The 26,056-nt window shown below is 41.6% G+C and overlaps 1 protein-coding gene and 1 long non-coding RNA gene across 2 annotated transcripts in view; both read right to left on the reverse strand.

Moving 5' to 3' along the window:
- Positions 1 to 26,056, reverse strand: part of COMMD1 (copper metabolism domain containing 1) — a 76,291-nt gene that overhangs the window by 40,003 nt on the left and 10,232 nt on the right. Inside the window, exon 2 of the mRNA XM_005019110.5 lies at positions 15,213 to 15,494. Coding sequence (XP_005019167.2) covers positions 15,213 to 15,494 — 282 coding nt within the window. The remainder of the gene's footprint in view (positions 1 to 15,212; positions 15,495 to 26,056) is intronic.
- Positions 536 to 15,206, reverse strand: LOC140002089 (uncharacterized). The gene is made up of 2 exons (XR_011808021.1): positions 2,006 to 15,206; positions 536 to 1,031 (listed from the first exon to the last, which is right to left on the reverse strand). It is a non-coding gene; the product is annotated as an uncharacterized lncRNA (long non-coding RNA).

Raw genomic sequence — 26,056 nt, forward strand, 5'->3', positions numbered from 1 at the left:
TTCAGCAGCCGTTCCAAACACAGCTACCTTTCTATCCTACTGAAAACAACACACACCTCCTTGTACAAACACAGTCCGAGGCCAATTGTCTTATAACATGCTTTCAGCCTCGCTTCCCAGCCTGGCAAAATACTCATTTCAGCCAAGAAGAAAAGTGGCAGCACCTACCCCACGTGGACTGTAGCTGGGCAGCCTCTGGTTTCAGCAAGCACTGGTATATTACAGGCACCCCACTGCACTGCTGTAATTTAGACTTCTCTGCGTGTTTACCTACTCCTCTGTTTAAGCTGTAGATTTACTTCACCGATGAGACAGGACCCAATATAATCACGATTACATTTCACTATATATAAAGTGGCATTGCTTAGCCCTTCCTCATTTGGGAAAAAAAAAATGATGTTAGGGAAAGGATGAAGCACTCACAAAGAGCACAAGTCTTTAAGGCAAACCACTCAAGATAAAAGTGGCATTTTACTTATGCTCTAACAACAGGGAAAGAAGAGCAAAGCACTAAAAGCCAGGTTTTTGACAGGGATGCATTAACGTGCTCCTCTAGACCTCCATCCCGGATGTTTGGCTGAAAGAAACCCAGGAATATTTTCTCCAGTGGCTCATGAATATCACAAATGTTCTGCCTTTATTTGCATGGCCCCATTAAGTAAACTTGTTTGCCCAGAGGTTCTTGTGTACATACAGGAAATCCAAGCAAGGATTTTCTGCACGCACCCTTAAGAAAACCCTCTTTTTTAAAGAGGGTCAACTATATTCGAGGAACGCAAGCACTGCAAACCAAAATTTTTAAAATACAGAAGATGCTGGAGCTGGAGTTGCCAGGCAACCTCAGATAACCTCCTGCCCTTCTGCATACACAACGCGGGCTGTCACTGTGGGATCCAACCCTATTTTTTTCCACCAAACCACGGCATTCGGCGATGAATCAGGGCTGTGTGGCGAGGCAGGCTCTGATCTGCGGTGCGGCCAGGCTCGTTCAGTGCAGGAGCTGGAAGGTGCACAGCAAAGCTGATGGGAAACTGCAGGAAGAGAAAAAAGGGTCTCGTGCTATCCATCTCTGGCTATGCTATCCAGGCTGAGGGGCCTGGAAACTGAGGCTGAGCGTTTCTCATTTCTCAAACAGGGCGCCAAAATTAGTGGAAATCCTTCTATTTATGTTTTCTGCATCTCTGAAATGGGAATTGTAACACCATCCTAACTGGTAAGTATTTATGGGGGTTTTATGACAGTGAGATGGTTTGTATAACCTCCGCAGTAATAAATATTAAAATAAACCATGAAGAAATTTGCATTCAAAGCACACTGGAAAAGAATGCTCAATAAATAAGTGGGAATGAATGAAGACGACAAACTGCTTAACAGCACCCTTTCAACAAGCCCCTTATTATTCCGGGCAGGGAATGAAACAGAGACCACGGGGGAGAGAAAACAAACACGCAGCCAGAGCCAAGCCAAGGGCGTAAAAGGAGCACGCAGAGGAACCACATCCAAGCCGGGCATGCCAGACGGGGAAGGCAGTGAGATGACAAAGGACGAGCCCTGCTGACAGCTCCCTGCCTGAAGGACAAAGCCCGACAGCGCAGCAGACGGGGGGCTGCTGGAAAGCACATCCCCTTCGGATGGGAGACACCAGCCAGGCTGACCGGGAGCACCATAAGCACTGGAAGTCGCACCCAAGCCCGTGGTTGAGAGCTGAATTCTTTGGCCTGGTTTGCATCTAAGCATGCTGGCAGCACTCAGCCTCTGTCCTGCAGCTCTGCGTGCTGCCCTGAGAGCGAGGTGTGGGTTGGGATCTCCCCAGGGTGCTGGGAGAGCTGGTGGAGAGCTCTGCACATTGCTCTGCAAGCACATGGTTGCAAGAAATGCACAAAAAAGGGAAAAACCTGAGGTCAGCCCCTGGTCTTGGGGCACAGCATCACGCTCTTGCTCTCAACCTGGCGTGGACGGCAGCCGCTCATGCAGCAAAAGCTACTGCCACAAACATCTAACTCACCTTTAGCTGCAAAAGCCCTCTTCCAAAACTGCCTGGCTAAGAGAAGCGGTGCCCAAAGCCTCCTCTCCCCCCCGCTGGAGACAGCAGCTTTAGGTCCTTGCAAGCGATCTGTTTGTCTGCCGTGGTTCAGAGCCTTGTTCTCAGCTGGGGGAATTGTCTTCCTCCTGTTTACTCTTCCCTGGTGTCCCCTAAGCTCGGTTCACTGTGTTTGCAGAGGAAAGTGTTACGACCCAAAGCAGCTAGGTCACAAACAATATTCAGCTAATTATGGCATTTCGGCGCTCTTGGATCACTGCTTATCAGCGCCAGACCCGTCACAGGTTGTGTCTGGCATGCTTAAACTTGTAAATGCCTCTGCTCTGAAACTCGATGCTTGTTTAATGCAGCTTTTAAAAAGCCACATGTTTAAAGAGGCTTTATTTGTCCTTTCACTTATATCTCGCATTCATCTTACCCTGAGAGTTGCAATTTAACCCAGGCAGGTCGCTGTCACCTAGCAGCCAGCGCTGCTCCAGCAGACAGAGTTTGATGACATCCACTCGAGTACTTTTCCCCCAGAGTAAAGGGAGGAGCTGCCTCTCTCCTCTGGTCCTGTTTCCTAGAAAACGAGGGCTGAGCCAGCAGCTTGCCCAGCTGCTCCGAGCTGAACAAAGCAGCAAGTTTTTTGTTTTTGTTTTTTTCTATTTTACCCACACTGTTCATCCAGAGGGTTGCTGTCAAGCCACCATTTAATCACGATTCATTTCAGAGCCTGGGTGGGATCTACCTCGCCAAACTTCAGGCCCACAGACCTGAAGACCACAGCGAGAAGAAAAAATAAAAGGGCATTTTAGTAAACATGGAAGTCTACTGGATTCAATCATTATCTTTTCTCCTACTATGGAAAGAGACAGTAAGAGAAACGATACCAGAAGACGCTGGTGCCAGTGCCTGTATCCCAAGTAAGAGACAGCACATGAACCAACAGCTCTTCTTCAAGTCCTCACAGCAGCAGGTACCACAAAAGCCAGTTCTGCCATGTGTCACGTTTGTTCTCATTATATAATCAAGATATTTGTAGGCAGACACAGGTTCCAGTGTAATTAAGTTTGATCAGGCTCGAGCTTTTCCCAGGCAGTCGTACTTGATAGCAGCCTCGAAGCACCGCGCTGATATTTATTGGGAAACGCAAGCGCTCCATTTCCATAAAAGCAGGCAGCTTAAAGTTAGCTGTAGATAATTCAAAATGACTGCTTAGAGCAGAAATGTAATTTTCTGAAAGGGGTTATTGGTTTGAAAATGATGCGTTGCACTCATGATCTGTCATGCCTCATTACTTCAGACCAAATAAGTCGGGCTAGCATAACTCGATCCATTAGAGGCTCCTCAATGCTGACTTCTTTTAAGATGCTGCCTTCCAGGCTGAACCCTTAAAAAAAAAAAGTCATTATCAAACTAATTTTCTCAAGTCCCGTGGCATATTTACAGGTTAAATGGGAAGATTTTTTTTTTTTTAATAATAGCACTTAAAGCACAGCTCCACTTTTGAGAGTGATTCAATAGAAATGGAATCAATTTGACTCGAAGTTTACTGCCTGTAAGCATTCAAATATCACTTCACAGGCTGAAAGAAACAGTTATTAGAGCAGCCCTGCATATTCAATGAAGGTTCAGAAGCTGTCAGAGGATTTATTTTAATTCCAGCAGTAATTTGCCAGTATTTCATTTGGTTAGGCCAGCGCAAACTAACTGGAGGGAGAGAGGACCACTGCTTTGCATTGGTGGAGCCAAGCCATGTCTGAACGTGAGGAAACTTTGCTCTTTCCATTCAGATCTGCCCATCTAACTCCACCTAGTATTGTTTGGCTACTCAAATTACAATGCCACAATCTTCAGTAACTTTCCCTTGGTGCAGTTTATTGCAATTAAATTGTCAGGAATGTGACCACCGATACAAGAAGGACGAGAATTCAGATCCTTTGGTTGAGCATGGTCAGGGTAAAAAAGCAATTCTGTCACTAAAAGGAGGTTTTAGACGATCATTGTGGCTTAAGAGAACTTTTTACTTTTAAAAGTGGGCCTGTATTTCCAGCATTTATTAACCAAATTAAGCAAATGACATTTAAATTATGCTTTCATTGTCTTATTAACATATTAATGAATATACATCAGTGAGTTGAACTAAAAATATATCCAAGATTTGCATGTCTGATTATCTTTGTGGAGTTGTGCAACTCACAATTTGAAAGGAGAGCAGAAAAAAAGTTGTGTCAACGTCTCTGCCAAATTACAGCTTACAGAGCTTTCCTAATCAAAGGGTTCTTTAGTATCTTTTTTAAGTTAAAATGAGCATCTCTTTCTGATTGAAGAGGACTTGTTCTTGGAATTATGCTCAAAGCAGTCATTTCCAGAACTTTTGAAGCAGTAAAGAAGAATATTTTAACCCAAAGCAGCCCCAGTGAGCTCCTCCCAGCCGTTTTCTTTCAGGGAAATGCAGGCAGACCCGTGCTTTAGCACACTGCCCCAGTAGTATTCTCAAAACAAGCAAAAAGGAGAAAAAAAATGAACAGAGGCACACAAGGGAACAGGGAAAGCTATTTTGATGATGCAATTGCTGGGAGCAACCAGCTTGTAACGACTGTATGAAAAAAATATATGTTTGTTAAAGCTGTGACTGCTGAGTTAAGAGTTGCATGGCTATTCAGCTCTGCTCCTTGCTGCTTCCATGCTTTAGGATCATGGCACAACTCAGCACACTCTGTGGATCAGCTCACCACGCTTACCCCCAGCACTGGAGGAAATAAGTGGAGAATATAATTGGACAACAATAAATAGGATTGAAATACTTAATGAGCATCGTGAATGCAATGAAGTGAGAAATACCCTAGAAACAAAGTAAACTAATGCTGTCATCTGAAATATCACGATTCCATTGCTATTGCAATCCCATCAGGTTCCCACCTCCAGGTACCATTTCAGATAATTTCCAACCCCGACACCTTTTCCACACTTCTTCAGATCAAGTCTGCAACACCAAACATGCCCGCTGGCCATGTCTCTCATTTTCTATAAGACACCTGCACTCTTTGAAGAAAGGCTGGCACTACTGGAAGGTGTCCTTTGTGCTCAAAGCAAGCTGATGTACTTTTCATGTTCAAGAGAATGCTAGCAAGTATTTAAAATAGTTGATCCTTTGAACACATGAGTTTAAAAGAACATTTTTTTAAAAGATGGCAGAGTTCTCAATTTCTTTTGCTCAGTTGTGCTCTTACCGTGACCTCTCAGCAAATTGATGCTCACTAAAAATAGTTTTAGGGAAAAAAGAAAAGGACAGGGAGGGAACAAAATATTTTAATTTGAGCTGGACTCACTCAACTGTTTCACTTTCAACTCTGTAAATGCGTAACTCGTGGGGTTAACACAATGGTGAGAACAGGTAACAAGGTCAAGGAATGCCAAGTCCATGACGCTGCAAGAAAAAACTAACTCAAAAGTACCTGAGGTTGGCATGTGTTTCCCAGTGGTAGTTCTCTTTACTTGCTTCCTTTTGGTCAGTGTTATTAGCAAGGTGCAGCAGAAGCCAGAGTACTCAGGTACACAAAGACAAATCTATTTAATACGCACACAGAAATGAGGTAAGTGAATTTGCAAATGCCAACAAATATTGGAGCTTCTTCTGTGCAGACTCCCACCAGTCATCTGCTAAAAAACCTGACCTATACGAGGTGGAAGTCGGTGTCTGCAAAAAGAGCCTTGCTTCCTGCAGCTTGAATCCACTCCCTTGGGAAGGGGCAAAAGCCTCTCCCAAAGTTCATTTTTTATTTTTTCCTGGCATCTAGGATAACCTAGGCATTGCCGTTAGCATTATGCACGGATAGCAGTATCAACATCTGCAGAAGAAATGAGAATTTGCTTTTATAGAGACACGGCACTAGTTTTCCAAGCATTTCACGTGTTGATTAACTACATTTTTGTATGGGGAGCCCCCAGTACTGTAGCATCGACGCTCAGTTACAGATTGGCAAGGACAGCTTTGTATACCACCAATTTCCAGCAGCTGTAACTCAAATCCTTCAGTTAGCAATTTTATAATGGGAATGATAAGGGAAAAAAAAAAAAAAAAAAAAGAAAATAGCAGTGATGTTTATCTTTTTTTTTTCCTCCATTTCTAACTAGGACAAGACAGATGACTAGAGGCACTAAAGGGACAGAAAGCCACAGCTTGTGAGAAATTAGAAGATAAATATCTCCTCAACAAAAAGATTGTGCTGTGAGAACTGCCTACGAATCGCATTCTCCTGCCGCCCATGCCTTATGCTGCCTCGTTTATTCATAGAAGGCCTCGCCACGTGGCGACTCAAATTGAGAGTAAAGGTGAAAAAGCAAAGCTGCTGGCAGATAACATACAAGCTGCTCAGAAGAAATGACACAGGCTCTCTCTTCCCTCAAAAAACTAAAGCATTCAGAGAAGCTCAGCAAGTTTAATTGTACAGTTTGGAGCGATTTTGCTTTGCTGTTGTGCACTTCTTTCTTTTTGTTGGATTAATTCTTGCACAGCCAAAGCTGGACTCCAGTTTTTTTTTAAAGAGTGTACGTGTGTCTATGTGTATAAACAGAATAAAAATAATTCAAAGGATTAAGCAGCAAAGCAGGGTATGAATTACAAGTATTTCACCCCAATTACATGCCAGCTTTCCAATTTTCTATCTTCCAATACTTTCTCCTGCAGCAGCTCTTCCTAATTAAAATAAATGAAGAATTTGTTCTTATTTACATCTCCGTACACTAATGTTCAGGGATCTCAAGAGAGACCATGACAAACCTGGAAGGATCTCCAAAGAGCCTTTCAGCAGCAATGTGGCATACTGTCAAGAGTGGGAAAGCTGGCCAACTGGCAAAAACAACAATTTTAAATGTACTTGGCCAGGCTAGGCCTGTAAAAACAAGACGCTTTGTCAGCCAATGCAATGGGCACTTACGTTCATAACAACTCCTTTTTTTGCTGAGTTTTCTAAGAACAAATCACTTGCTGATGTTGACATCCGAGTGCTCTGAAGAGCGCAGATGGCCAGCAACACTGAACACAACACGCTAAGGCACAAAGAAGCCTGTTGCTTTGCTGTATAAAGGCCATCCAGAAAAAAAAAAAATAAATCCATCTTTATTTCCTTTTCTTTTTTTTTTTTTTTTTTTTATTTTCTGGGGTGTGTCAAGGAAAACTTTTGACTTTGATTAAGAACAAGCTAGCGGAGATCACAAATTTTGGTCCTTTGACCATGTTTCCCTTCAAAAAAAGAAGCTGCATCACAGGACATGTTCACCCCAAAACTGCTTGTTCTACAAAACCCAAAGCTTTTTTTTTGTTGTTCAACCCAAAGCTGCTTGTTCTATAAAAGGTGGGCAGTGCCAAACCTAATTACCGACCTCCATATAGCCACCCCTGGTTCCTCTTAAACCAGCAAATGGTCTCTCTGGACCACAACAGGTGACGGACACCATTTTTGCACTGTAAGCTGCTTTTTAGTAAGCCAAGAATCAATGGCACAGGCCAAGCATTGGTCATGCAGCCACATGGTGCCTGTCTGCACGCTGCCATTTTGTGCTTTAACTTGTGTATTTGCAGTCTCTGTTCAGCTCTGTGTCCTGTAGCGAAGGAAGGGGTATTGCAGGGACAGAGGTGACACCTGCTATTACTTACATGACAGCAGTAGTCCAAGATTCGTGCTTAAGCTGCTCTGCCGACCTGCCTCAAACTAAACAAGACATTTGGTGATGGGGGGGATGCAATTTATGGTCTCTGAATTAACGCAAAGCGCTGAGGAAACACCAAGGAAGCTCACAGCCATCCACTGTGCTCATTACTGACACAGGAACCCTTGTTGTATGCATGAAGTACAAAAGCAACAGAAACTCTGGCTCAAACTTTCATGCGAGGTTCCGAGAACAGAGAAGGAACCAAAATGCATACAGAGACTGAATTAAAGAGCACTAAACCTTCTGTTTCAACCCAAAGGTACTCAGGAAGGTCGTAGCATAGATTCCAGCTGCATGTCTGACTCCAGTGACTTTATCCAATTTCACAGTTACGTTATTTTGGCAATCACAGACTCCAAAACACTAGTTGGCAGGGTTTTCTAGAAGTCCACAGCCCTGCCTTCTGCTCAGAGCAGGACTTTCATAACCGTACGACCACATGAGCCTTGGTTGAGTCCTGAAGATCTCAAAGTATCCAGTGCCATAAGGTAATCTACACCAGCCCTGCAGGAACAGCAAATAAAAGGTTGCAAGGTCACAGCAATGCTTTTGGTACAGAGCAAAATTGAGAGTCAAGGGCTGTAAGCTGAGGGCACGGTGCCAAAAGAGGACCTACCTGGTCTGGCAGAATGTAGCTGGCAGACAGACAGGGTGAGGATTTGCAGAAAAGCCATGAGCAGATGGGGAGAGAACAGGGAGGATGAGAGCAAGGCAAGTCCTTCTCACTTCACATAAACATTTAGCACCAATTCCACAAGAAGGTGTAGTTGAGTGGTAAAATGAGTTTGCTGAAAACATTTTCCAACAGCCACATCTATTGAATCCAGCTGCCCCCTTCCCAGACTCATCATACTTCGTATTCCAAGGTAAAGTACTTCAAGGTTGAAAGGCAATAAATATGCGTCATTACTGTAACACCTATCTTCATACAGGTAACCTTCAATTAATCCAGAATATCCTAAACTTGGCTGCTGTCAACAATATTTCTGTCTCACTTAAATGGTTTTATTTAAGTCCCTCAGCAAATCCAGTTCCAGAGTAAGAACAGCTGACGAGCAATGTATGTGAGTGGGCACACGTATACACAGCACCAATAAATGAGGATCAAAACTGTAAGCACCACTAATTGTAAAATACATCAAGAGTTACTCGATGTTAGGAACATTGCTTGCTTCACACAGGATGAACAGATGAGGTACACCTCAAAATACAGTCAAATATATACAGTATAAAAGCTGGACAGCTATTTAACTACTACCTCAATTTAATTCTTATTTCTCATTCACCAAATTTCACTTTGCTTTCAGGAAGAGGTGACAGAAATCAGACTGATGAAGCAAAGGACCACAGAGGGTACCCCGCAGAGGATTAAGAAATAACCGAGTTCAGTAAGCCAACTGTGCTCCAGTTTTCTCCGTGCCAGGTGACCCGTTGCCCTTTATGGTTTTTATTTGCTTTTTGCCGTACGGCGTTATGTAACTGTTCCCTCCAGCCCCTGCATTCCCAAGGTGAACTACAGCTCGAGTGATTACATTTGTCCTGGTCGCAAAGGTGTTGTGTTTTTGTTGTTTGTTTGTTTGTTTGTTTTTTCCACCAACTTCTACTTACCGGATTTCGTGGTTTTTAATCATATAAAAATATCGAGCCCGGTGCGGTTCAAGTGATCGATTCAGACTCTGCGCTTCCCCACTTCTGGCAGGAACAAGGCTCCTATAACATTAACCACTACAGAGATTAAAACAGGCTAAGGCTGGAAAGGAGAAATGGTTTGGTGGCTGCTCTTCCTTCCCCTCTTTGTGGGCCACACACACTGCCCTTGTTTCGCAGCGAGGGTATCTAGAGCTGCGTTTTTATCTCAGCACGCATCTCTTCTGGTGTCCTACAAAAGGCGATCTGTCTTCTCAGAACACATCCTACACAGAAAGGACTGCAAGTCCACCGCCTGAAGTTATTTCCAGCAGCAGCTATGAAGCAGCCTGACCTGGAGTGCTTCCACCTCGTGTCCAGGGACAAAAAGCCAGCGCAGACACAATCCCTCCTTCCCCACAGCATGGGTTTACTCATGACTTCTTCCTAATCTGATCTTGCTTCAGCAGAAAAAGCTATTGCTGGAGATAAGCACAGCCTGAGCAAACCAAGTCTTTCACAGACTCCTGCTTACAAAAACATGCTCAACGCCAGCAGATCCTCAGCAGCATTTGGTCTGTAATCCTGGCAAGGTAATGAGATTTGGAGAAGCTAAATCCTAAGATTTTTTATTACACTGTGAAAGCATGTTCAGTTTTAATATTGGTGAATGTGTATGAATTCAGCTTACCACTTGTTTATAGCACAGTTGATGCAAATTTTCATTCCAACTTCCATGGAATACACGAGTAACAAGCCAGAAACAGCTCTGCTGTCCCAAAAGTGTTGTTTGGGACCTACCTCATTCTTTCCCCAAGCAGCAAAAAAAGTCTTCGTAGTCATACAAACTAAAAGTTGATCAAATTTCAAGCTTCAGAGCATAATTTTTCACCTTCAAAAATCTACCAGCATCTCATCTCCCACATAACAGCAATAGATAATGACAATTGTCTATGGTCATTTGAATTCTCTACTTCTCTGAATTATTAGGGTTTGGACCCAGCCATTAGCAGAGAGCAGATTTGATATACCTCAGATAAATCCTGAGTCAGTTATTTTTTCAGCATCTGCTAAGTTCTCACACTGGCAAAGGATTAGTTCATCCGAGTCCTTTAATCAGAAAGCATTTATCTCACTGGTGAGAACGGGAAATGACATTGAAAATATTAATAGATTTTTTATTTAACAAAATCTGTTATTAATGTTGGCCCGTTCTTTTAAAACATGTTTGTTTTATAATGGGGAAACTTCATACTTCAGAGAAATGGTATGGGATCAGAGACTGCTCTTTGCCCTTCAGTTTGCAAGAAATTGTTCCAATTTCAACACATGCTGTGGTTGTACAGTCATACTCACCAGCAGTATTCATGCACACCATCAGCTAAGTTTTATGACACCTCTGTCAGATAGATACAACTGTTTTAAAATCTGGAAAGAGAAGAGATATACAATGCTTTGGGGAAAAAAAAAATGTAAATCCTCATGTTGTCATTGATACAAGATATTGATGGAAAAAACCTCTAATCCGTAATCCTGATGCTATTTCCTCAAGTCTTTCTGGGAAGAATCCTGCAGCATAATACCAAGCTTGATGTCAAAGTAGCACAGAAAATGCTATTTGCTCATAAAATGGGCTTGACTTCCTAGAAAACTCCAGTAACAGTAATACTATGTGGACCACCAGTAATTCCAGCACTGAAAAGAAAGGAATTGTGAGAATACCCACTCTGTGAATAAATCCAACTGTAAAAGACAAGCGCTATAATCACGCTAATCTATCACTTGGTCACTCTCAGATATGAAACTGCAAAATATATAATGTTGTAAGGAAGTCAAATTTAATTCTTTTGTCCAGCCCTTTAAAGCTCAGAAAGGAGAGAATGGAAAAATCATGACCTCCTTAAAAATCTGTCTCTCAGAGTCATCACGCTGACCAGGTCTATTGCTCGTGACAATACAGCACTCGAATGCACTGTTTTCTTGCAGCATTTTTGCCCTCAGCTGTGCTGTCTTCAGCGTTACCTAAAGCTTTCTGTCTCTTTTGAGAATCAGAAAACATTCACGCTGCTCTCTGGTTTTCTGTAGAGCATATGACTGTCAGAGAGGCATCAGCAGAGCAGCTCCAGCATTTCTGGTCCAAGCAGTCTGCTTCGGTGCCAGTCTGCTTAGCCAGAGGGCCTAAGTGACAGGTATACGCGATGAGTGACAATTGCTGGGTAAAATATTCCTATTGCTATTGATTTCCATTTGTACATGGCCAACAACAAAGACTGCCAACAAATCAGAGCAGAATACCAGTGGGAAGAAAACAGTCCCAAGGGCACATCTAACATGGCAAAGTCAGTAAAACAAATTTAAATACACCTTTATACCAAGCCAAAGTGAAAAACCAAACCTTTTTTTTTTTTTTTTCTCTCCTATCAATGACAAGGTCAGATATAAATCTGTGACTTGAAAGGGAGCAACTGAAACTGAAATCACTGCAGGAACCTGATGTGGTGCAGCAGCCAAGGTGCAATGTACGGAGCAGTGCTAATCCAACAGGGCAGGAAGGACACGACAAGGGTGGCTCGCCTGCTCCCCTCTCCATCCCTCCCAGCAGATTCGTGTCCGGTTGAAATTTCATACAGAAGCAGTCAGGGAGGGAGAGCAAGATTGAAAGGACGTAAAGAAGGGGGCAGGGAGCTATAGAAGTGTTTTTTGTTGTTGTTTTTTTTTTTTTTTTTAAAAAAAAGTCAGCAAGGTACAGAGATGGAGATGGCTAAAATCATTGTGCAAAAATCAGATGGGCTGTGATTGAAAGAAATGACTGGCAGTGATGGGTACCAAATATCACGGAGTGATAAAGGAAAATGCAGGCTAAAGTGCAACTATTTAAGGATTTCTTTTAGTCGGATTGTTAAAGAAAAGGAGCTTTCAAAGTAGAGCATTCATCACGGCGAGCACATTCATCTCCTTTTAGCCAGGACATATACAGAATATATAACCAATATAAAGGAGACTTTAAATGTCACTCTAAAATCTTCACCAAAGAAGGCTTCAAACTGCAAGCTACACATCAAAAAAAACTCCCCAAATTTTGGAGCACCGGTATTACTGAATGTTTCTCACCAGAAGTGTCTTTAAGTGCACTAACGGTTCAGTTTTCTTCTAAAGGATGGTAAAAGCTAATTCATATGAGCTATAAACTGAAAAAATCTCTGTTCCACCAGAAAACATTCACAAGATTTGACATCCTTAATGTAAACTTAGTCTATTTATGAACCAGTCACTTAAAACTGCCCCTTTCTAGCCATATTAGGTCTTACTAATACATTCTTTCTTTCCATCGCAGAAGAGTTGACTGATTAAAGTTCAGAGGTGGCAAGCAGAAAGCAAGGTTACTTACTGAAGCAGAAGGAGCAGACACTCCCCAAAGTGTCAGTCCAGACAGAGGCACCAAGAAGAATCAGAGTGACTTTAAAGTCTGGAAAGGTACATTTTATACCGAACACTTCTTTGCTTCCGTTGAAACATATGAAGTATTAATGCCAATTCACTACACATCAATGCACTTGTATACTCCCCTGTTATCAAGGGTCCAAAGGAAAACTGTCTATTCAGAATACTGTTCTCCTGAATTATCAGTCAGCTTTCTTCTACAAATCCAGGAGATCTTCACTGTTCACCAAATTTTATTTATGACTGACAGTTTTACCTTTCAGAAAAGACGTTCTCTCTGTCAAGTTTCAGAAAGGCAGCAGTGTATGTATTTTTGATGTGCTAAGAAACTTGGTATTTAGAACAGATATAAATCGATCAGGAGTACGTAAAAAGGCTATAAAACCTGACAAGAAGTTTCAAATCTGGGGGCTGGATCCAGCATGCAAGAACAACCTGTTCACCCTATAGTAGTGGTCTCCACTTCCATCCTCCCAGGAGTCCCAGGCACACACGGGAAGAGGCTGAGAGCTGGACGAACTGACCTCGCAAACCACTTGCTGCTATTTTCAGTCCTGAGGGTCCCCCAACTGCCCTGTCTCAGCCCGTCATGCGACAGTGCAGCCTGCTGAAAGGTCTTCATCAGAGAATCTGTTTAACCCTAAGCTAAAGGTTATGCAAAACAACAGCTCCTTAAAAAAAAAAAATACATATATATAAAATTTGACTCAAGTGGTAATAACCCTAATTATTCCATGATTATTTCTGTAAGTACCAGTCTCTAATACCCCTATTTGCACCAAATGTCAGGCTTACTGACAGCTCGCTACTGCCCTGTCTTCAGCCAAGGAGGTAAAAGTTACATCCATTGGTTGTTCAAAAAACACATTCACACAACTGCTTTTCCTGGTACGTTTGAAATACGAAACCACACTGCTAAAATAGTTCTTTCTGGTTTTGTCATAGGGCTTTTTGTTACGAGAAACAACAAGGTCTCAGAAGCATCTATTCTTGCTTCATCTTCACATCCCCTTTCTCTGCACAGAGTGGAAGAACTACAAATGTACTTGCTGTTTGATGTTAGTCTAATAAGGCATTACTGGGGGAAACAGTCTCAAAACACGAGTCACTACCTACATAATTCATTTAAGAAATACAGCTGTGGTTCTGAGTCTAGGTGGTATTTTTTTGTTTTGGTTTGGTTCTTTGTTTTTAAATATACATGGGTATTTTTCACACTTGCTCACTAATGTACTCACATAACCTTTTTTTCCCCCCTTTTTGATTTGTTACTAATGGAATATAATTGTTTCTCAAGATGCTGAGCAGAAAACTCCACTTTTCTTGAGGCTGGGAAAAAACTAAAAATGTACACCATTACTGTGTTGTTGGTCACTGCAGAGACACATTGGGGGAAGGTGGAGGTGGATCATCACTTAAGAAGGGTAAGCTTTCAAAGACAGAGGAAAGAGAACAAAAAAATTACTTTTGACTACATATACCACCTCAGCAGGATCCCAGTTTACTTTTGCTTTCATTCTGGCCTTGGTAGAGCCACACAGTTCCAGTTAAGTCATTGAGTCTGCATGCAGATACTCTGCTTGCCTAATACAGGTACTGTTTTGCTATAAGCTATCAAAATATTACAGAATCAAAAGAAACTTAATCAGCGTTAACTATTATTTTCAAAACCCTTACTATGCTCATAGTGTGGCATGCAGTACCTACAGTTACGAGATTAATTACTATGATTCACATGAACACATTGAAGAGGAAGAATAAACCAAACTTGAACATGGGAAGCCATGCCTTTAGTTGCATGGTCACATTGAATTTAAAAAGAAATGCAGTGTTCAGCACTGATAGAGTGCTCTCTCTTTCAGGCATTTAAGACCAGACTGCATAATGCAACCAGTAATAAATATTTACTTGTAAGATAAAAATAGGTACTATATAAAATAAAGGAGAGTTTTTCTCCCCATTTGTCCTAAAATGCAAAGAACACTTGATCATTTATGATGCGAACTTTTTTTTTCTCTGCTCTTTTTCAGTTTCTACTTTGCGGATATTACCCAATTTTGTTATTTGATTAGTTAAAGAAAAATAAAAGGAAAAAAAAAACTTGCAATGCATGGAATACAAATATAATTTTAATATGATTGCTAGTATGGCTGATTTTATGTTCAATTTCAATGTTTTGAGATTTTCCAAGCTTGAAGTACAGAGTTCTCAGCACACACATCAGCAAAAATTGCATTAATCACACAGAATATATCTCTACATCCAAAGAGGGACCACAAGTTCAAGTACATTAAGGTTAAAAAAGAAAGTACTGATTTGATTCGGATGCAGTAAATTCAGCAATGTGAAGTGTCTCAACGCATACTTATCTAAATCAGGTTTACATAATTTACAAAATCAAGCTTACCTGACCATTTTTTCCCAGTTCCATTTCTACTATTGCAACTGGAGTGTTTATCTGATCGATGTGTCTTGACTGTGACTTCAGATCCACTCTCCAGTTCATGTTTTTCAAGACATTATCCCAACGGCTTTGATTTACCAGGCTCTCGTGGATCTTTACTCGGTGGTTCTTCCAAAATTTTGCGAGGACTGCAGCTTGATCAGATGTGATGCCACCTTGTTTTTTGGTTTGGGCAGTGAGAAAAGCCTCCAGCTGATTCAAATCCATGTCTGCTGAAGCAATTGACTGCAGGAAAAAATGGAAGAGAAAAAGGGAAAAGCTTGCTCAGAAGTACTTTTTAAAAACTCTAAGCTGAACAGTCCACCAAAAGGTTGTATCTTTAAGATTTTGCAAATATCAGATTTTAAAGGGATAGTGCAAACAAAACTCAGTTATGGAAATAACCTGACAATTCCTATTACAACTCATTTTGACTACACTACTTATCTCACGCTTCTGCCCCAGGACAGCTATGGTATGTTATGGTATGGTATGGTATGGGATCTCTAACAGTAGGGATGAAGCCGGGAATGCCTTTGGAAATGCAGCACAGGATAGCAAGGAAGCTTTTCACTGTCAGCTTGGCCCTTTTCCCCAGTACGTCCCAGGCATACCAACTGGTTTGTACTGGGTAGCTGGGACAGGCATCCAGTACAATACTGCTGTCCTGATGGTCTGTTCTATGGGAAAGCAATTGTAAAAATGTAATTGTATCAACTGTAATTGTAAAAATCTCAAAGTGTTAAAAATGCAGCTGCAGCTTCTTCTGAAGCATCAGTGGACTCTGTTACAGTAAATGCCGTGTGTTTTGCAAAGGGTCTGCAAGGGGTAAAGCAACAGAAACAATTCTTCCAAAACCCATTTTATTTAATAGACATCCACGTTTTCCACTGATCTTTCCAAAACCGGTAATCCTACAGCCTTAAATTTGCACCGCCTAACTGGGAACGTTCGCTAAATGCATCTGAAGGGAGGAGAAGACAGGATGTGAAGGGAGGAAACTGTCACTAAGTTTCCCCGTTGTAATTTCAAGCAGATGCTTCTGTTTCATCCTCACCCAAAATGGATGCGACTCATCCATGCCACCTCCAAGAACATGGGAATGCAGAGAACAGCAAGGCAATATGAGGCTAAAATCCTTGGGATTTGTACCCTTTTTCCTCGACACTGTATTCCTACTACTGCACACCACACGTTACCAGTGCCAAACATAGAAGAAACAAAGCCCTCAGGTCTGAAATGTCCCCTGGGTTAACACCTTCACCACTTTCCGAGACAAAACGTAATACATCTGTGCCTTTTAAAACCGCTGCTCGAAAGGAGGCCTAGCGCTCATCCGCAAATGGCGCTGAGGGAAGCGGCCATCTTGCTCCCAAAGCCTCGGACTCCCTGCAGATCAATGCGAGATCTGCTGCTTCTCCCCACTGATGGTCTATGTTTGTCACCAAAGTGCAAAGCACACTGTCTTAGTCACATTGCGAGTGGATTGAAATACAACAGTAGATTAAAAAAAAAACAACAAAAACCCACACAAGAACTAGTCCTGGACAAAGAGTTTGCAGGTCGTGCAAGTGACAGACAACAGAGGCAGATTTCCTGCGTCAAAGCAAGCGAGGCCAACAACCACCTCCTCAAATACACCACATCCTTCTTAACCTGAGTTTTTTCTAGAGAAAATATAAACTAAAACCAGAAAGAACAGCCCCCACCCTCCAAAAAACAACACGCAGCTTGTGATCTGCAACAGAATCCAGCCTTTTATCATCCAGCACTAAAAGCTCTCTCCTGAAAGTTTTGTACTATTTTGTTTAGGAGGGGAGCTCTGCCTTCCCTAAGTCTCATGATGGATTGGCTGCCATCTGTTACATGATTAAGAAAATAAATGGCAATCCATACTAGAAGTAACTGCTCTGCTGTATCAGGATTCCAGCTTAATCGGAGCTCTGGTAATTTATTTTAAGATGTGAGATGTCTAGTGTGTCACTGTCTTTTTCAATTCATGATATCTGTGCATTGATTGCTTTTCATCATGAAGATATTTACCTGGAGGCACATTCAACTCTAATTATCTTGTAAGCGAAAAAAAGCACTTTTACTTTCTGTTTTAAAAGAACTGTTTATTTAGACTCACATTCCTTTCATACACACAGGTCTTTCACGAAGAGGACCATCTTCCACAGCAGCATGAAATATGTTCCCTTTTAATATTTGTCGTATCGGTGAATTTGTGTGAGGACCTGTTTGTATGTTCTCCGACACCTACCACCTTTCACCATTTTGTGGAGGTTTATGTGAATGGAAGAAGAAACAGGGTGACCTACCAACCTCAAGCCCCATCACCTTGTGTACAGAGAGTCAAGACCAAGATGAATTTTGGAGTTTCCCCTCAGTTTAGCTGTGCAAAAAATCGTTTCCTGTTTTATTCTTACACCAAAGCCAAGGACATAAAGTGCGTCCTCTGCACTTTATAAGAAGCAAAGGTGTAATAAATTAAATGTGATTCCAATGAAGATTCACATGTGGATCAAATAACCAGGTAACCCTTCTCTATTATTGATTTTTATGAGTTTCAAATGTTTCACATATGTAACTGATGGTTTGGTTTTTAATCTCATCCCCTTCACAACTCTTTTTGTAAGACACAACAAAAATTCTGGCAATAATTTGCTAAGCTCATAGAAAACAAAGGTCCTTATTGTGCTTGACACATGATATAAATCTGACTTTGAAGTGTAGCTGAAAGAGGAAGCTTACAACCAAACTTGCAGTTTTAAGCATGAAGAAGATAACAAATACTACTAGGGCTTCTACAGGACAATTAAGCTCGCCTGTTTGGCAAAGATCATCAGACCAGTGGTTAAGATTCTCTATGAGTTACACTTAAAACCTGTGTGCGTTCATGCAGCACAAGCACCTGATATAGCTTGCTAACAAAAGGCTATCACACCAAACAGAGGAAGGAAACCATGTGTCACAATTAGCAATCATTTACATCTCTTTCTCTTGCAGATAAGGGTGCACATTAAGATGCAATACGCATCACTTAATATTGTGGATGTACATAACTAGAAACCAGAAGGCAACAACCATACTGAATTTTGGCAGAACGTTATATAGCATGTGTTTTAAATAACACACTGATACAGTCTATCGTTCAGACTAGAATCACTCTCAGCTTGCAAATAAGAACACTATCTAAAAGTTACTTTAAAATATATATAAGTGAAAATAATATAAATTTTAACTGGAAGAGAATGCAATCAATCAACTTTGTGCATATAACTGCACAAAGATATTACTGAAGACATTTTCTTTGAAATTCACAAGAAAACCCATCAGCGATAAAGGTCTTCAAGCAACTAAACAACAGCAACTCATTGTAATATTCTTCATCCGAGCTTGGAAACATTTAATTCTGGCACAGGAAACTAGATACAAGTTACAAAGAATGAAAGAACAGTTAAGGGCTTCACTGATCTTCCATGTCTTTTCTTGTACAGACACTTGTACAATTTAAACAAGCACAGTTGTCCTCCTATGAGTGCTCATTTGAATGTTGGCTGTTCATTCTGAATTCTGGACTTCAAGCTCAAGGAAATGTCTTAATTTAAGTTGGCTAAAAATTATAGTTCTAGTTATATTCTGGACAGCATTACAATTTTTTCCATCATTTTTAACAATGCTCCTATGTAATAACAGTCAGAATGAGAAATTACAGTGAATATTATTGCTATTTCTAAGGATTAATTGAAAAGTTAAAAAAATGAGTGGTTCTTCTATGTTAATAACTAACAGCAGATAAAATGCATCTGATTATAGGCCTCCCTCTCATGCTTTTTAAAAACTGGGAGCCTAGGATGAGTGTTGAGCACCACCAGGACAGTGAGCAGCTGTAGTCCAGCTCCCACTGCAGCAACAAGATCCCACTGCCAGAATAAACAACAGGTACACCTTGGTACCATTACTGAAAACTCCTCGGGACTCAAGAGGTGTTGAAATCTGCTCTATCCACCCACTCCCACAGCTGAATCACTTTCAGCATTCGTTCAAGAGGTGTACAGACAGACCTTGGAGCGCAGGATCCACTGCAACACCATGAGTCACTCCCTGCCATCAGTGAGACATGTTAGGGTATTTCTAAGCTTTCAGATTTTGAGCTAAGTATATGGTACATGGAGATCCTGCCTTCTTCCCCACCTAATCTCTTCTACACTGCTCCATAAGCATACTTTTGCAATATAACATTGTGGCCCACTTTTCTTCTTTACAGACTATCCCAATCACATATCAAGAAGCGTTGTGTTATAAGCATGACACCAAGGGTAGATTTGTATTGGCTATAACAGATGATTTATTACTTCAAGACAAATCTTCAGCTATCAAAGATTCCATTTACATTACTACAACTACTCATTCAAGTGACTAAGGCACCATGAAGTCTATTTTAAAAACTAGAGCCTGTAAGAGACCTTTTTTAGACATCAAAAGCTTCCTCACATTATATGCTCTGAGATTTGTAAAAACATGCACTTTTTCCTGGGAAGCACGGCTTATGCACATCAGACAATGAGCAACCCATGACAGCTTTACTTTCCAGAGACTGGGTAGGTGTTTTTAAGCAACAAAAAACAGATGTGGTCACAGACTTTTGCTTGTATTCATCTTCAGTTGATACCCATTATCTCTTTGAATATAATTCAGCCTATAAAAACATGACTTCAAATACTATTTCCTTAATGGAACAATATTTGGTAATCTGGGGAGTTTTGTATTTGCTTAATTAGATCCATTAGACATGTGCTTTGGTACACAGAAAAGGAAAACAGACTTAAAATCATTCTCTCTTCTGAGAAATAGAGCCTGACAAGCATGCAATACTAGTGAGAAACAACAATTGGCAAAATCCACTGGGAAAAAGAACACACTTCATTTCCAGAAATAAAACATGACTTGTCAACGGTAACGCAAGAGCTCCAGGAACTGGCCATGACGGTGTACAGGCATTTTCTCATCCGTCCAAGGGAGTTAGGCAGCTTCTAGGGCCAATGATAGCTTCAGGCAGGAGGTTAAGTACGTACTAACCAGCAGCTCTCCCAAGATGTATCCATTCCTGTAATAAAACAGCTATTCCCACAGATGTTCCCCAGAAATTAATGCAGTAGACTTTCCCACGTTTCTTAAGATGATAGAGGTTTTGGACTAGTTGGTAGGCTGTGTCCCACAAACACTGCGTGTCAGAGTCTGTGAGCTCTCCTGAGAACCGGAATTAAGACAAAATTAGATGCAACAGCCTGAATTGGAAACGGCGATCCATCTTTTGAAAAAAAATAAATAACAGAACTAGAGGTCTGTCCACCTCACCAAACTCGTAATTCAGAAATCACAAGTGACTTTAACAATCCATTTAATCAAAGTACAAAGATTTTAATTAAAATCTTTAAGTCTTCATCCATGCGATTTCTTTCATTCAAGCCCCATACTGCACCCAGTATTACTTCAGTTTGCTTCATATTGAGCTGTAATACAGTCAAAGTGAATATTAAACCATTTGCTTACAGAAAAGAACTGACAATCATCAGGAGCATAATGTATTTTGTTTGTACACCCACTGTTTAAATTTTTCCTAGCGGGTAACAGAACTTGTGCAACATCTCCTTCTTATTCTAACCCATAAAGCCTTTTGATTCATTGCCCAGGAGACACTAACCAAGTCAATGAACATCCAGTGGACATGTAAGTATTTTTAAGGTTGGGTTTCCCTGACTTTTATTTAGCTGTCTTCTTGGATGGCTCTCACAACACAGCAACAAGAAAATTATTAAAGTGATACTGCAGATGGGGAAAACAAGCACGTGCTTGCGATGAAGTGTCAGGCAAAGAACATCCTTCCTGCACTTCTAATCTTATTTAGCTTATTTCACACAGACTTATCAAATGTGCACATGGGAAGATAAAACTGTTCTGAATGGACCGTTTGCATGCAGTTTCTTCTCCAAGGTTCCCACCAAGCAGAAACCCCCAAACCCAATATCTTATTTTTTGCGTATAAATTCACAAACCCCAACGTTCTCTGGTAAAATTCCTTTCTCATTTGAACACGAAACTCAGTAACAATTGGATAGCATATACACAGCTATTTTTGGCCTCACTTACAGCTAAATGCCAAAGAGATCTCAGTTTTTAAAACCTTCTGAAGTTACCACAACATTTTTTCTCCAGCCTGTCCCTACCATTAGTCTGTACATCTGCTAGAAGTGACAGTTCGGACTCTGAACTCCCTAACACACCACTTCCTAAACTTATTTGCAGGAGGTGTCTTTTTTTTTTTTTTCTTTTTTTTTTTGTGGCATGAAGGCTCGTTTGATGACAAAAGGAGGATGAAATGTTGATTAAAACAGGCAGTCACCACACGAAGCGCAACCTGAGCCATCCTCCTGTGGTCACAGAGGACTTTCTGCAAACCTACAGCGCTGGGCTCAAAACAGAATCTCACCCCAACCTAAAAACCATCTCTGGCGGAAGGGAAACTGAGAATCAGAGGGATTGCTCGGTCTGTGCCTACTTAAAGATTCTGCCTGTGCTTACAGAACAAGAATAAAAATGAAAAAATACAACAAAACAAGCCCACCCACTAATAACATTAGTCTTATCTAGATCTCTAAATAATGCCTGCATACTCAGATTATGAACGGATTATAAAAGCTTGGATTTTAAGCAATAAGCATAAAGAAAAAGCACCACCCCCTTCCTGAGTAATAGTTTCCAAATTACTTGCATTATTTAAAATAGAAAGAGGAAGAAATGTATAAGAGAAAAAAAAGGCAACGGAAGTCACTTCTCAGAGAGCAGACAAGCACTGGATGGGCTGGAGAGAGGTAACAGGGAACTGAAAAAAATAAGGAAATGTTCTACTAATAGCAGATACACATCTACTATGGTCATAAAGGACGCTAAAGAATATGAATCAACTGTCCATCTTGGCCTTTATTCAATTGAATTACAGAAAGCAAAAAAAAAAAAAAAAAAAAAAAAAGTATTTTCCAATGAACTTTGCTACCATTTTTCTCCCAACTTGAGTCAAATTCTTTGCTATGGTTTAGAAAGCATTTTGCCACATGGGGCGGAGGCAGAGAAATGTCACATTTCCAGTAGTTCTTCAACACAAACTAGCCATGCTATGGACAAGTTTGACAGGTTCAGCCTTTTTCAAACAAATATGCATACACATGTGCTCCCTGAGCTATGCTTCAGCAAGGCCATGTTGCCTTCTGTAAGAATGTATAAACCTCTGCAGGTTACATTATTCAGCCCAAAACAGTTTCTTCTTCAGTCCTCCTAAAAGAGCAATATTCATAAACAAGAACGTTCAACAAATGGAAGCCATTCGATGCAGTATTGCTAAAGGAAGAGAGGAAAATAAAAGAGAAACCCAGACAGGGCAGAATAAATACCGGATGGTAAATACAAAGAAATTCATGGGCAAGAGCAAAAGATGGAAAATAGACAGACGGACAGAGAGAGAGACAGTCCCAGAATTGGTGGCATGACCTGTCCTTCTCTGAAGACATCACGTGATGGGCATTTTTTCTCCTCCTTCTTCCTCTTAAAATAAATGAGAAATGTGTTTATCAGGTTTCTACAATCATTCTGGGAAAATTACTTGCTGTTGTGGACTATTGCTTCATGTTTAATCTCATTTCACTTAGGAGGGTTAAAAATAGAAGTTGGATCAGCTCGTATTTTGAGGGCAAACGGAAAAAAAAAGCCGAAGCCTTGCCCTGCACGCAGTAATGGGGCAGGCATTAGCAGAGCTTATCGCAGTACTTTGCAGGCAGTGTTCTCGTAAGTAAAATTAGGGTCTGGGAACGAACAGCTGGAAAGCCTGTCCCTGCCTTAGCTCCTAACCCAGCAGACACATTTCATTGCAGCAAAGCGACGAGCGCGTGGAGGAGACGAGTTCACAGACTGCACAGTTTCCAGGGAAGCAGGCAAGAGTGCTTTGCCATCTGGTCACTCCTCAGGTATTTTGACACCTCGTGTTACGTGCTGACAGGCCCGACAGGTGAGAGGTGAGCTTCCAGTCCCCGGAGAGCAGGCGGCCGGTCTTCCTCTTGGCACGTACAACACGCTCGTTCCTCCTGTCAGCTCAGTGAAATGCAGAACACGTTCCCCAAAACCAGGAGCAGCCTTTGTAGTAGTTAACAGCTGAACCTTTATGAGGGCAAGGGGGCAGCAGGTCAACCTGTGCATTGTAAGAACTTTTCTGTACGGGTCCCACTCCCACTGTGGTGCTGGAAAACACCACCGGAGCCTGGGAGCAACACCCAGGCTGGGATGCTCAGCAGAAACCTTTCCTTGCTTTCCCATAAAGATTTAAATACCATTTGCTGTAACAAAAATGCTCTTAGAACTAAATCTCATAAATGTTTTGGAAAAAAAGAAAAAAAAAGTTCAAGACTAAATACTCATCTTAAAGCGTTTTCCAGTGGAATCGCATTAAATCTTTATGACTGTAATTACCCCAGAGGGAGTTCTCCACTTCAATCACATTAGGATCAAGTCGTCTATCAGCAAAGCAAGCCAAGTAATCAGGTTTTCCAGCAAATCTGTAGGAACAACTCTCCTCTTCTTTGCCTCCACAGCCCGCTTGCGTTGCTCTCACGAGCTGGACACGCACGGCTGCAGTTTACTAAGCTCGCAGACACACAGCCTGTCAAAACTTGGTGCGTAACGAAATCCAGCTTTAGGCTTCACCATCACAGGCCTCAACAGCAAAAACTTCAGCCCTAAAACGCCCCAAGGCAGCGCCGTCTCTGTCATCAAAAAGCATCAGTTCACTTTTCCCATGGCTTTTCTAGCCCCATTTGACCAAAATCTTTGATAAGCCCCTTGCCGTTTGACCACATGGGCTAGACAATTTCTCTAGCACTCGCTTCCCATTACAAGACTGATAAAAGATTTAAATGATGCGCAATGAAATGAAACGAATAATGAGCAATGAGCAACCACCGCCCTCCTAGCTGCAGCCAGATCCCTCGCTATCCTTTGGTCACGCAGGAGACTCGATGCCAGGGTCACAAACAGAGGCACGCATGTGGTCGCTTGTCAGGAGCCAGCAGGCACATCCAGTGACTGATGGGGGAAGAGCCTTTCTGCACCAGCTGCACGTGCCTTTTGGCTCCCTACAGATCTCAAGAGAGTTGAGAGGCAGTGTAACAACCCCTCGTGGAGAGCAAACCACGGACATGCACTGCAAATGCTGGGGTGCAGATGCCAAAGCAGGTGATGCAAAAGACGGGGGGGAGATCTCAAACAACAGGGTCTAACCTCAAAGCCCAAGGATTATGGGCTCGCACATCACAGAAACCCAAAACTCAAAAACTTGAGCAAGTCCCCAACAAGAATCAGAGCTGCAGCTTTATAACCTCCATTGGATGTTCTGGTGGGCAAAGAGCTCAACGTGAGCCGGCAACGTGGGCTTGCAGCCCAGAAAGCCAACTACATCTTGGGTTGGGCAAGGGAGGGGATTGTCCTAAATGTCCTGTTTCTTCTTCTGTAGAAAAAGTGGGTCATACATGTTTTGTATGCTTAAAAAAGGTTTAATAAAAAATACCGAAGAAATCCTAACCGCTACAAATTTGTAAATATTTGTACCATCTTCAATAATGTAAAACCAAAGGGTATTTATATAAGCAGCCTGGTAGAACAGCTGATCAATTACACTCCAACCAGAACTGGCAAAAGGAGCATGAATGAATCACGCATCAGACACGACAGCCTTGAGTCAACCAAGTCACATGGAAACGTCAGACAGCAAAAAAGTGTCTGCTGCTCTCCTGCCTCTTACCATAATTCTGCTTCAGGGCCTGCGTGCATCCTAAGAATACGTTTCTCCATCCTGACATGATGGTTTTTAGGGAACTGCAGAGCAGGAAAAGAAAAGACTACCCACCGGGATGAGGTAGGAATCACTTGGCAGAGATCCAGACACATCTCAACATGAAAAAAATCTCACCTTACTTGGAAAAATAGGGAATTTCACTCAAACTATATTTGTATTGCAATTTTCACTGTTAGAAGAGAAAGAAAAAAAACAATCTTTCCAGAATATATTACCATGCCAAATGAGAGAATTACAGAAATGTTTCTTAAACCAATGAAAAAGAAACCCCAATTTTAAGTCTAAAAAAAAAAAAAAAAGTGTTTGGCCAGGCTGGGTATAATTTCACATTTGCTCTACGCAGTGTATTTTATGATTCCTTTCACCAAGATTTAGCTGCAGTCTGTTTTTCTTTACGTGGAGTCACACATCAAACAGCGTTGTTAACAGGTAAATGTGGAAGATGCCAAAGAAGGAGAAGGAGGAAAAAAACATGTTCTGAGATCACTGTCACCTTTCCAAGCAAAACACGCTGTCCTGAAGCAGAGCTGGTAAACAGACACTGAACTCCACGGGGAGCTGAGGAGGAGGGAGGAACAGATTTGCTGTACAGCTGCAGAAGTACCCAATTTTCTAAGAGATCGAGTACTCCTAATCAAATCTTGGGCCGTCAGCTCTACGCAGGTGTTGGTGCACTGCAAACAAAGCGAAGGGCAAATCTCACTTGGTGCAAAGGGTCCGGTTTGAAATCATTGGCTGGCTAAATGTGTAAGATGATTTGCTTTCCTTGTACGTAACTACTGGGAATCAAACAACGTGATAGAAAGCCTGCTGTCCTTAACCTTCAGGTGTTCTGAATGCGTAACTAAAGTGCCTCAGAACGCGAAACCAGCTTGGTTTTCCCAATAATGATTACTCCTAATCCTGT

The sequence above is a fragment of the Anas platyrhynchos genome, chromosome 3 (genome assembly GCF_047663525.1).
Source record: "Anas platyrhynchos isolate ZD024472 breed Pekin duck chromosome 3, IASCAAS_PekinDuck_T2T, whole genome shotgun sequence".
NCBI lineage: Eukaryota > Metazoa > Chordata > Aves > Anseriformes > Anatidae > Anas > Anas platyrhynchos.